Source organism: Syzygium oleosum, unplaced genomic scaffold, assembly GCF_021117445.2.
Source record: "Syzygium oleosum isolate NSW1041296 unplaced genomic scaffold, Sole_v2.1 Sole_v2.66, whole genome shotgun sequence".
Classification (NCBI taxonomy): Eukaryota; Viridiplantae; Streptophyta; class Magnoliopsida; order Myrtales; family Myrtaceae; genus Syzygium; species Syzygium oleosum.
This window is the reverse complement of record NW_026607550.1, coordinates 45,379-57,500: the sequence shown is the minus strand read 5'-3', so window position 1 is coordinate 57,500 and position 12,122 is coordinate 45,379. Positions and strand designations below refer to the sequence as shown.

The window sequence follows — 12,122 nt, the reverse complement described above, 5'->3', positions numbered from 1 at the left end:
GTTCTATGGAAAAATGGTGGTTCAATTCGATGTTGTATAAAGGAAAATTAGAATACAGGTGTGGGCTAAGTAAATCAATCGATAGGTTTGGTGATCCTATTGAAAAAACCAGTGTAAGTGAGGATCCGGTTATAAACGATATGGATAAAAAGATTCATAGTTGGAGTGAAAGTTCTAGTTACAGTAATGCTAATCATTTAGTGGGTGTCAGGGACGTTCGTAATTTTATCTCTGATGACACCTTTTTAGTTAGAGATAGTAATAGGAATATTTATTCCATATATTTTGATATTACTAATCAAATTTTTGAGATTGACAATGATCCTTCTTTACTGAGTGAACGAGAAAGTTCTTTTTTTAGTTATTGGACTTATGCTTATCTGAAGAATGGATCGAAGAATGACGATCCGCCCTGTGATCATTCCATGTATGATACTAAATACAGTTGGAATAATCACATTACTAGGTGCATTAACTCTTATCTTGGTTCTCAAATTTGTATTGAGAGTTCCTTTTTAAGTAGTAGTGACAATTCCAGTGACAGTTACATTTATAGTTCCATTTATGGTGAAAGTAGAAATAGTGGGAGCTCCAGTATAAGAACTAGCAGGAATGGTATTGATTTCACTCGAAGAGAAAATTCTACTGATTTCGATTTGACTCAAAAATATAGGCATTTGTGGGTTCAATGCGAAAATTGTTATGGATTAAATTATAAGAAACTTTTGAAGTCCAAAATGAATATTTGTGACCAATGTGGATATCATTTGAAAATGAGTAGTTCAGATCGAATCGAGCTTTCGATTGATCCAGGTACTTGGGATCCTATGGATGAAGACATGGTTTCTCTGGATCCTATTGAATTTCATTCGGAGGAGGAACCTTATAAAGATCGTATTGATTCTTATCAAAGAAAGACAGGATTAACCGATGCTGTTCAAACAGGCACAGGTCGACTAAACGGTATTCCCATAGCAATTGGAGTTATGGATTTTCAGTTTATGGGGGGTAGTATGGGATCCGTAGTAGGCGAGAAAATCACCCGTTTGATCGAGTACGCTACCAATAAATTTTTACCTCTGATTCTAGTGTGTTCTTCCGGAGGAGCACGTATGCAAGAAGGAAGCTTGAGCTTGATGCAAATGGCTAAAATATCTGCTGCTTTATATGATTATCAATCCCATAAAAAGTTATTCTATGTATCAATCCTTACATCTCCTACTACTGGTGGGGTAACGGCTAGTTTTGGGATGTTGGGGGATATCATTATTGCCGAACCGAATGCTTATATTGCATTCGCAGGTAAAAGAGTAATTGAACAAACATTGAATAAGATAGTACCTGAAGGTTCACAAGCGGCTGAATATTTATTTGATAAGGGCTTATTCGATCCAATTGTACCACGTAATCCTTTAAAGGGTGTTCTGAGTGAGTTATTTAAGCTTCACGCTTTTTTTCCTTTGAATTAAAATTCACTTATTAAGTTAAGTAGAGCCTTAAGTCAAATTATTTTTATTTAATTTAGTTACATTTTTGTATTTGTAGCGAACAATTAGATAGTTTATCGGAATCAAAGTAAAAATTCTAAGGAAGAATTTCTTTTTTCTTTGGTGACATAATCATAATATTTAATTGTAAATTGTATAAAGAATCGTGCGGATAATTCTTTTTTTTATACCGATATTACTGATTATTAATTAGGAAACCTCTATCTCTATCAACAAGATAAAAAAAATGGTTCCTTCTTCGAAATTCAAATTGGGCAAGGCAAATAAAATAAACCTAAGGTCATCTTTCCTTCTTGCTTCGTATGTATAGTATATATAATTCAAATATAGAAAATATAGATATAGAGTATCTTTTCTTTCTACTCTATCTTCCGAGAATCTCTATTTTTACTAAGAATCCTGTTGTTGGATTGAATTCTAACGAATCCTTCGGGAATTTGTAAGAAACTCTTTATTTATTAAATAAAATAAAAATGAGAATTCAATTCTAATTTTAAGACAAGAATAGAATAGATTATCATACGTATATTTCTATATTTCATGTAGAAAGATAAAGAAGAATAAGTCTCATTTATTTAATTATCTATTCCTTGCACTTATTATTTAATATATATACTCACTTAGATATACTCAATCTAATTATATACGAATTAGAATTATTCTAAGATATCTTTCTAACAATAACAGGTACAAATATTAAATCGAGGTACCCATTCTATGACAACTCTTAACAACTTACCCTCTCTCTTTGTGCCTTTAGTGGGCCTAGTATTTCCGGCAATTGCAATGGCTTCTTTATCTCTTCATGTTCAAAAAAACAAGATTTTTTAGATTCGATAGGTGCAAATCTTATCTATTTTTTTTCAAGACTTAGATATAGATAACACAGATATCTATTTAGTAGTAGTAGAATATGGCGGTTTCCTCCGAACATAGATCTTATGTATGCGTAAATATATGGGTAAATAAATTATAGCAATTTTCAAATAGATCGGAATCGAGGTGGATGTATGAAATGTAAAGTCAATGTATCTATATGTGGATATCTATAGGAGATCATAGAAAAGGGATATTCTTATTTTAGACCTAACCAATTGGATCTAACCAATTAGATGAATTACTCCTAAAGGGTTACATTCGAATGATGCTAGTTGATGAGAGTTACTTCGGAAACAAAAAAAGGAAAGTCAAATTCATTTGGACTATTTTCTCAATTCCAATAAAATGCAACTGGATCTAGTATGAGTTGGCGATCAGAACATATATGGATAGAACTTATAGTGGGGTCTCGAAAAATAAGTAATTTCTGCTGGGCCTTTATCCTTTTTTTAGGTTCACTAGGATTCGTATTAGTTGGATCTTCCAGTTATCTCGGTAAGAATTTGATATCTTTAGTTCCCTCTCAACAAATTCTTTTTTTTCCACAAGGGATCGTGATGTCTTTCTACGGTATCGCAGGTCTCTTTATTAGTTCCTATTTGTGGTGCACAATTTCGTGGAATGTAGGTAGTGGCTATGATCGATTCGATAGAAAAGAAGGAATAGTGTGTATTTTTCGTTGGGGATTTCCTGGAAAAAATCGTCGCATCTTCCTACGATTTCGTATGAAAGATATTCAGTCCATCCGAATAGAAGTTAAAGAGGGTATTTATGCTCGTCGTGTCCTTTATATGGAAATCAAAGGACAGGGGGCCGTTCCCTTGACGCGTACTGATGAGAATTTGACTCCGCGTGAAATTGAGCAAAAAGCCGCCGAATTGGCCTATTTCTTGCGCGTACCGATTGAAGTATTTTGAAATGAACTTGAACTGAAGAAGAAATTCTTTCCCATCGGCAGGGAAAAAATTCAAGAATTCTCTTTTCTTTCTTCAGCATAGCATAGCTTAATAAAGTTTTTTCAGAACGTTCATTCGATCCAAAGTAGACGTATATGGAACATCCATAAAACGAAACTTTTTTTGTCCGCATAAAAAATGATTTATGCGTATGGAAATCCACTCAACTCAATTCAGTAAAAAACAAGTAAAAGTAACAAATCGAAATAAAATAATAGATTCATCTCGTATATCAAAACATTTCGGAATAAAGGATTTCTCTTTTTATTTTCAATATGAATTGATAGGTTAGATACAAATAGATCATATCTTGTAAATGCTCTCTCCTTTCTTTTGTCAATCGACCTTTCTTTTTTTTTTATCTTTTCTTTTGTGTTTCTTAATGATCAAAGGCAAAGGACTGCTTGTATCTCTTATAAGGATAACTTTTCTGTCTTGTTTTGCCACTCATTTTTGATCATTAGTTTTTGAATTTGTGATCGTTAGATCAGAATATTCTTCATAAATCTCGCTCCATTTTTCCTGGACTATAACTGTGGGTAGCCGGCCATTTTTTTTTCGAAAGATTTTCTTTTTTGATAGAAAGGACAAGGGGAGTTCTTTTGGCTTGAAATCCGAATAATATTCATTACTTGCTTGAATTGGTTGGTTCTTTCAAGCATTCATCGAAAAGGGCTTCGAATTTGATCAATTCAATTGAGGTATCTGGAAACAATATTTTTTCTTATTTCTTCATTCGAAACGGGCTCTTATTCTATTTCTGTATTCTTTCTAAATTCAAGGACTCATTACTAAATCACAAATAAAAAACAGGGAATAGATTCATAGGTCCGATGCCTTGGAATAGAACTTAGGGTTAATAGAAATAGTAGATCACATAGATTCAACAAATGAGGTGGGTTCATTAACAATTCAAAGATGAAAAAATGGCAAAAAAGAAAGCATTTCTTCCTCTTCTATATCTTACATCTAGAGTATTTTTGCCCTGGTGGATCTCTCTCTCATTTAATAAATGTCTTGAATTTTGGATTACTAATTGGTGGAATACTAGGCAATCCGAAACTTTTTTGACTGATATTCAAGAAAAGAGTATTCTAGAAAAATTCATAGAATTGGAAGAACTCTTACTCTTGGACGAAATGATAAAAGAATACCCGGAAACACATCTACAAACACTTCGTATAGGAATTCACAAAGAAACGATCCAATTGATCAAGATGCACAATGAGGATCATATCCATATGATTTTGCACTTATCGACAAATATAACCTCTTTCATTATTTTAAGTGGTTATTCTATTCTGGGTAATGAAGAACTTGCTATTCTTAACTCTTGGGTTCAAGAATTCCTATATAACTTAAGTGACACAATAAAAGCTTTTTCTATTCTTTTATTAACTGATTTATGTATCGGATTCCATTCGCCCCATGGTTGGGAACTAATGATTGGCTATGTCTACAAAGATTTTGGATTTGCTCACAACGATCAAATTATATCTGGTCTTGTTTCTACTTTTCCAGTCATTCTGGATACAATTTTTAAATATTGGATCTTCCGGTATTTAAATCGTGTATCTCCATCACTTGTAGTGATTTATCATTCAATGAATGACTGATCCAACTATAATATTTGTTACTTTGTAACATAAGGTACATAAGCAAAGCATTTCAATTTTAAGACGTACTTACTCTTTCTACCCTACAGGGATTTCTCCTACTCCTATATTCCAGTAAAATGATTTCAGTACAGTAAATAGCAGAATTGTGGATAGGGAACTATACAAGCGACCTACCTAATTTTATTGTAGAAATTTTCGGGATCAATGATTGGACCATGCAAACTAAAAACACCTTTTCTTGGATAAAGAAAGAGATTATTCGATCTATTTCCGTATCGCTAATGATATATATCATAACTCGGACATCCATTTCCAATGCATATCCCATTTTTGCACAGCAGGGTTATGAAAATCCACGAGAAGCGACCGGGCGTATTGTATGTGCCAATTGCCATTTAGCTAATAAGCCCGTGGATATTGAGGTTCCGCAAGCGGTACTTCCTGATACTGTATTTGAAGCGGTTGTTCGAATTCCTTATGATATGCAAGTTAAACAAGTTCTTGCTAATGGTAAAAGGGGAGGTTTGAATGTGGGGACTGTTCTTATTTTACCTGAGGGATTTGAATTAGCCCCCCCCGATCGTATTTCGCCCGAGATGAAAGAAAAGATAGGAAATCTGTCTTTTCAGAGCTATCGCCCCACTAAAAAAAATATTCTTGTGATAGGTCCTGTTTCTGGTCAGAAATATAGTGAAGTCACCTTTCCTATTCTTTCCCCGGACCCCGCTACTAATAAAGATGTTCACTTCTTAAAATATCCCATATATGTAGGTGGGAACAGAGGAAGGGGTCAGATTTATCCCGATGGGAGCAAGAGTAACAATACAGTTTATAATGCTACAGCGGCTGGTGTAGTAAGTAAAATCATACGAAAAGAAAAAGGGGGGTACGAAATAACCATATCGGATGCGTCAGATGAACGTCAAGTGGTTGATATTATCCCCCCAGGGCCAGAACTTCTTGTTTCCGAAGGCGAATCTATCAAAGTTGATCAGCCATTAACGAGTAATCCTAATGTGGGTGGATTTGGTCAAGGGGATGCGGAAATAGTACTTCAAGATCCATTCCGTGTCCAAGGCCTTTTGTTCTTCTTGGCATCTGTTATTTTGGCACAAATATTTTTGGTTCTTAAGAAGAAACAGTTTGAGAAGGTTCAATTGTCCGAAATGAATTTCTAGATTCTCGGATTTCCAATATCAAGTTCGTAAAAAGAATCAAATTCTTGTTTTGGGAATTCAATTATGTTCTGTATATGTTATGTATGATCAAAAATTATGAAAAGCTTTTTGCTTGTTTCTATTCCAGATGTCGATATCGGGAATTATTTGTACCGCATTCCTAGTCATAGTATGTATATTGTGAAGAAGATTATTTTACTTTATCCCTTCTTTTTTTTTCAAGCCAAATTCGAGCGGTGTCACTAGGTCACTCTTGTGAGATTGAAATGTCATAGAATGGATCAATCTTTTTCTATTCTAATAGAATAACATCTAAAATTTCACTGGATACTAAACATAAGATAAGTAAGTGGAGAATAGAAAACAAAGGATTATTCGCCTTCTTCTTCTTAGTCTTTTCTTTGACACAAGAAAGGAATTTTCTACATTTCTTTCTTGTGTCTACATAAAAACGGTTTTTGATCCCGTTCGTCAAAAATTACTATCCTTATTAGTTTCTATTTTTTCCATGTTTATCAGAACCCTTTTTTTATATTTATTACGTATACATATAGAAAGTAGTGAACAAACAAAAAAAAAATAGAGGGAAATCTTTTGATAAAATAGAACTTATTCTAATGGACTTAGAAAAAATTCAACTTTGATGAGATACTAAATAGAGTAGAGTAAGGATAAGGATCTATTCGAAAAGGATTTGCTTTGCATAATAGCTGATCGACAGAAATATATATTGTAATTGTGTCATTCAGGAAAATGAAATCGAGCGATTCCTTCTTTCTTCTAACTTTGAAAGATAGATAAGATACTATCCGCGAATAAGGGATGCTCTAAATTAATTAATGAAGTTTTCAAAAACATTATAAGAAATGAAGTTTTTTTTTCAAAATAGGGAAAAGTTATTTTTTTTATTTATACTAATAAAATATTATGAAAGCTTAAGAAGGCTTAAGAAGGCTTAAGAAGGCAAGGATCCACTTGCCTTCTTAAGCTTTCATGTCTCCAACTCAGTTCATCTTATTATTAGATTATTACAGAGATGAACCCAACCCGGAGTATGAACCATAAAAGAAAATACCTATTAAACCGATCACAAGAATACCAGTTACAGTACCTATTATCCAAAGAGGAATCCTTCCAGTAGTATCGGCCATTTATCCCGCTTCCCTCCACCATTTCTTTCATCAAGTTGTCATGCTAAAGACATAAACAGCCATAGATAATTATGAGATGTAATCCTTCCGAATGGGTTAAGATAATTCTTATTATTATTTAGTATTCTACTATTCTTTTTTCTTCTCTTAATTGAAGAAATAATTGGAAAATAAAACAGCAAGTACAAAAATGAGTAATAACCCCCAGTAGAGACTGGTACGATTCAATTCAACATTTTGTTCGTTCGGGTTTGATTGTGTCATAGCTCTATAATTTGTATTAGGTTTATCGTTGGATGAACTGCATTGCTGATATTGACCCTAAAAAAGAAACGGTAGGTACAGCTAGTCCATGAACAGCTAACCATCGCACTGTAAAAATTGGATAGGTTCGATCTATGGTCATTGGGTCCTCCTAAAAAGATCTACTAAATTCATCGAGTTGTTCCAAAGGGTCAAAACGGCCAGTTATTAATGGAATTCCTTGTCGGCTCTCTGTAAAATATTCGTTTGGGCGAGGGCTTCCAAACACATCATAAGCTAAACCCGTGCTGACGAATAACCAACCCGCAATGAATAGGGAAGGTATAGTAATACTATGAATAACCCAGTATCGAATACTGGTGATAATATCAGCAAAAGAACGTTCTCCTGTGCTTCCAGACATGCTGAGCTCCACATATTCTTGTACAGTTAAAGGGGGGATCGATTCCATAAAAGATGATATCAGTAAATGGAAATTCACTGAAGTTCCATCCTTGTTAGATCGTCAATATTGTACCAAGGGTGTTTTTCGAGTATACCGAATCAGTATAGCTATCCTTATTCTGACACAGCAACGCAATTTTAATGAGTATGGAAATGAAGTACTCGATAATTTCTTTATTATTTTCTTGTTGCTTGTCGATGTAGAATCATGCATGTATTATTCAATATTCAATTTCTTGAATTTCTATAAGGTTTCTTTCTCTCCATTTTTTCCACAATTCAATTCGATACGAAATTGAAAAATCTCCTTTTCAGAGTTATAAGCTTAAACTGTAGAAAAGTTTTTTGTTGTTCTCTTTTTTTTTCATTTTAAGAAGAATTGTTCATTCGTAGAGTAACAAGTAAAAGGGGTAGATAGTATTGAAAAAAAAAGAGAACAAACAAAAAAAATAGAATTGGAATAATCAATATTCGTGATGCACACATTGTTTTCTTGTATTAGATCGAAAGGTTCTTTCTGGAACTAGCTCTGAGAGTGGGAATTTATGATATGAAAAGACAATTTCTATTTCTAATAAATATGGAAAAAAATGTAGAACCTAGAAAAGAAAGGAAAAATTATAGGAATTACTAGTCTTAGAATCTAGTTGGACAAAAATAAAGATTTTATTTTCGAGTGATCTGATCAGTTGTGCGATACCTTTTTTATTTTTACTTTATTTATTTAAATTTTTACTCATTAAATTCAGTAGTAGGTTCATTCACATAATATCTCAAATGACAAGAAAAAAAGGTGTTATTGTTATAAGGTCACTCTTTATTCGAAAATCGAAAAATAGATTCGATACGATTAAAAAAAAAGATCAAAAGAAAAGAGAAATGATTTTCGAATTTTGTTCTATATGGATTCAAATTTCTTATTATTTTATTTTAATATTAGTCTACTCAAGAATTGTCTAATGAATCCCTTGATTCGAAATTAAATGATTAATTGATCTCTTTTTCTACCTCCCTTACTCTATGTTTTTGTTAATCCCGTCTATAATGATTGATGAATTAACAACTGTCAATTGAACTTATTCTTTCATTTGAATTGGTATTTTTGCTTATCTTCGTATCTTGAAACTTAGGGAAGTACTTTAGAAACATATGTATAAAAAGAACACATTTCATTTAGCTCCTTCATCTTCATGCTTACTATAACTAGTTATTTTGGTTTTCTACTAGCAGCTTTAACTATAACCTCAGCTCTCTTTATTGGTCTGACCAAGATACGACTTATTTGAAATTAATTGAATGAACACAACGCATAAAAAGAAATATTTCTGTGGTATTCATAGACTGACTCTATAGTTCCTTACCCGATCAATTTCCAATTCGTGGTCATTGAGATTCATGGGCAATGCGGATTAATATGTAGGGATAGATATTACCTCTCCTTTTTCCCTTTCCAAAAAATTGAAATGATTGAAGTTTTTCTATTTGGAATTGTCTTAGGTCTAATTCCTATTACTTTAGCTGGATTATTTGTAACTGCATATTTACAATACAGACGTGGTGATCAGTTGGACCTTTGATTAAATTAATCAACATCTTTTTTTTTAATTGACCTCCTCTTTTCTTTAATCCAAAGGAGGTCAAATTAAGATTACTCTTCAATTATTTAAGTGTAATTTTGGACTAACCTAACCAAGACTGGAATCACGCTCTGTAGGATTTGAACCTACGACATCGGGTTTTGGAGACCCACGTTCTACCGAACTGAACTAAGAGCGCTTTCTTATCTTCTTATCATTATCACACTAGCTAAAACTAAAAAGAGGATTTTTTTTCTAACCCGAATACATCTTGTATGCATAAGACTATCATATAGAATATGATATAATAAAATAAAGATTATGTATGCCTGATTTTAATCGATTTCAATGAATCCCTCGTTACTGCTCAGACGAGAAGTAATAGGTAGGGATGACAGGATTTGAACCCGTGACATTTTGTACCCAAAACAAACGCGCTACCAAGCTGCGCTACATCCCTTTCAATTGGTCTACAGTGTCATTTTATAGAATCCCTGTCTTGTTTTCAAAATCCTTATTTTTTCCATTGATATATCCAAGTTATCTTGACATTTTTTTTTTATTCTCATGTAACATATAATAATAATAGAAGGCTTATATACACATGAATCTGAAACCCATCGTAAAAAATAACTAAAAAAAAAAAAGAATATTTTTTTGGAATGCTCAGTCGGAAGGGACGTCTTTTTCGGTTTTAAGAAAAGGAAAATCTTATCTACCGAATCATTGTAAATTTCAATTGGAATTAGGAATTCCGTGTACAAATACAAGCGGTCCTTAACTACTTACATAGTTTATATTATATCGGATCATATATGGATTACCATTAGGCATTACAATAAATAATACAATAAATAAAAAGAATAAAGAAGGAGGATTTAAAATGCGAGATCTAAAAACATATCTTTCCGTGGCACCGGTACTAAGTACTCTATGGTTTGGGGCTTTAGCAGGTCTTTTGATAGAGATCAATCGTTTATTTCCGGATGCGTTGACATTCCCTTTTTTCTCATTCTAGTTATTGACATGGGAAGGGGTGAAGAAGATTAGAGATAGAATCAAAAGATTTGTGACTAATCCCTCCCCCTCTTTTCTTTTTTTTTTTTAGATAAAATAGAATTCAATACAATATAATAAGTAGAAGTAAAATAAAGAAAGGAGGAAAGAGAAATAAAAAAGTAGATTCAACCTCGGCAAAATTCGGGTTTAGTCTCCAATTCCATTTAGAAATAATATTGTGAGAACAGAAATGTGTCTAGGGCAAGAAGATCATACAAGATCTTTTAATGAAATACTGTACATTGAATCGAATTCGATTCAAAATATACCTAAATATTAGTTTGTTGTTTTACTTCTTATTTTTTTTATTTCTTTTTTCGCGGAAAGTAGAAGAGTTGGTTGAATCAAAAACGCAAAGGAGGTTCATGGCCAAGGGTAAAGATGTCCGAGTAACGGTTATTTTAGAATGTACCAACTGTGTTCGAAACGGTCTTAATAAGGAATCAAGGGGTCTTTCCAGATATATTACTCAAAAGAATCGACACAATACGCCTAGTCGATTGGAATTGATAAAATTCTGTCCCTATTGTTACAAACATACGATTCACGGGGAGATAAAGAAATAACTCGAATCAAGTGCCTGTGTGTCACTCTTACAAGGAACATGAAAAGGACATATTCTATATATACCATATTATTCTATATATTCTAGTTAACATAATTTAACTAACTAAAAAAAAAAGCCAAATAAAATCCTATATTTTATTTTGAATTCAAAATCTTTTTGGATCAGATTGAAATAGGATTTTGGGGATAAGGAATAAACAAACCATGGAAAAATCCAAGCGACTCTTTCTTAAATCCAAGCGATCTTTTCGTAGGCGTTTGCCCCCGATCCAATCGGGGGATCGAATTGATTATAGAAACATGAGTTTAATTAGTCGATTTATTAGTGAACAAGGAAAAATATTATCTAGACGGGTAAATAGATTAACCTTAAAACAACAACGATTAATTACTATTGCTATAAAACAAGCTCGTATTTTATCTTTGTTACCTTTTCTTAATAATGAGAAACAATTTGAAAGAAGCGAGTCGACCTCCGGAGCTACTGGTCTTAGAACCCTAAATAAATAAAAAAAAAAGTAGACTTACTTTACTCCTCAATTGAACCCAAATTCAAATTCAAATCCGAACTCAAACACAGATTGATATTTTGTTCGAAAAATTGTAAGAAAAAAAATTGGGGAAGAAGAAGAAATCTTTTTTTATTGGATATTGGACATATTCGCTCATTTAATTTTGAGCGACTTTATCATATTCTCTTTATCATACTAATTTCTACTCTACCTTCCCGGAGTTCATTCTCCAGCGAACTCCATTTAAAATATTCTGACGACTTCCTTACAATTTCCTTTTTTATTTTATGATCTCATTAGAAATCATATAAAGACAATTCCTATTTAATATAGCTATTTGTGCAAGTATTTTACGATTAAGAAGCAACTGTCTCTTGTACAGATTGTGTATTAATCTACTATAACTAT

At 32.7% G+C, this 12,122-nt stretch overlaps 2 protein-coding genes and 2 non-coding genes across 4 annotated transcripts in view; 2 read left to right on the top strand and 2 right to left on the bottom strand.

The window, feature by feature from the left end:
- The window catches only part of LOC115661671 (ribulose bisphosphate carboxylase large chain), a 6,603-nt gene extending 2,319 nt beyond the window's left edge, over positions 1-4,284 (top strand). Inside the window, exon 1 of the mRNA XM_056308049.1 lies at positions 1-4,284. This exon is cut by the window's left edge and continues 2,319 nt beyond it. The gene's annotated coding sequence lies outside the window, so the exon portion shown is untranslated.
- Positions 4,285-4,430: 146 nt separating this feature from the next.
- LOC130137244 (cytochrome f) lies at positions 4,431-7,675 on the top strand. The gene has a single exon (XM_056308052.1). It carries the CDS (start codon positions 5,178-5,180, stop codon positions 6,138-6,140), a length of 963 nt encoding a protein of 320 aa, XP_056164027.1. The 5' UTR covers positions 4,431-5,177; the 3' UTR covers positions 6,141-7,675.
- A 2,026-nt stretch (positions 7,676-9,701) lies between these two features.
- Positions 9,702-9,775, bottom strand: TRNAW-CCA (transfer RNA tryptophan (anticodon CCA)). The gene has a single exon. It is a non-coding gene; the product is annotated as a tRNA-Trp (tRNA).
- A 187-nt stretch (positions 9,776-9,962) lies between these two features.
- Positions 9,963-10,036, bottom strand: TRNAP-UGG (transfer RNA proline (anticodon UGG)). The gene has a single exon. It is a non-coding gene; the product is annotated as a tRNA-Pro (tRNA).
- Positions 10,037-12,122: the final 2,086 nt, after the last annotated feature.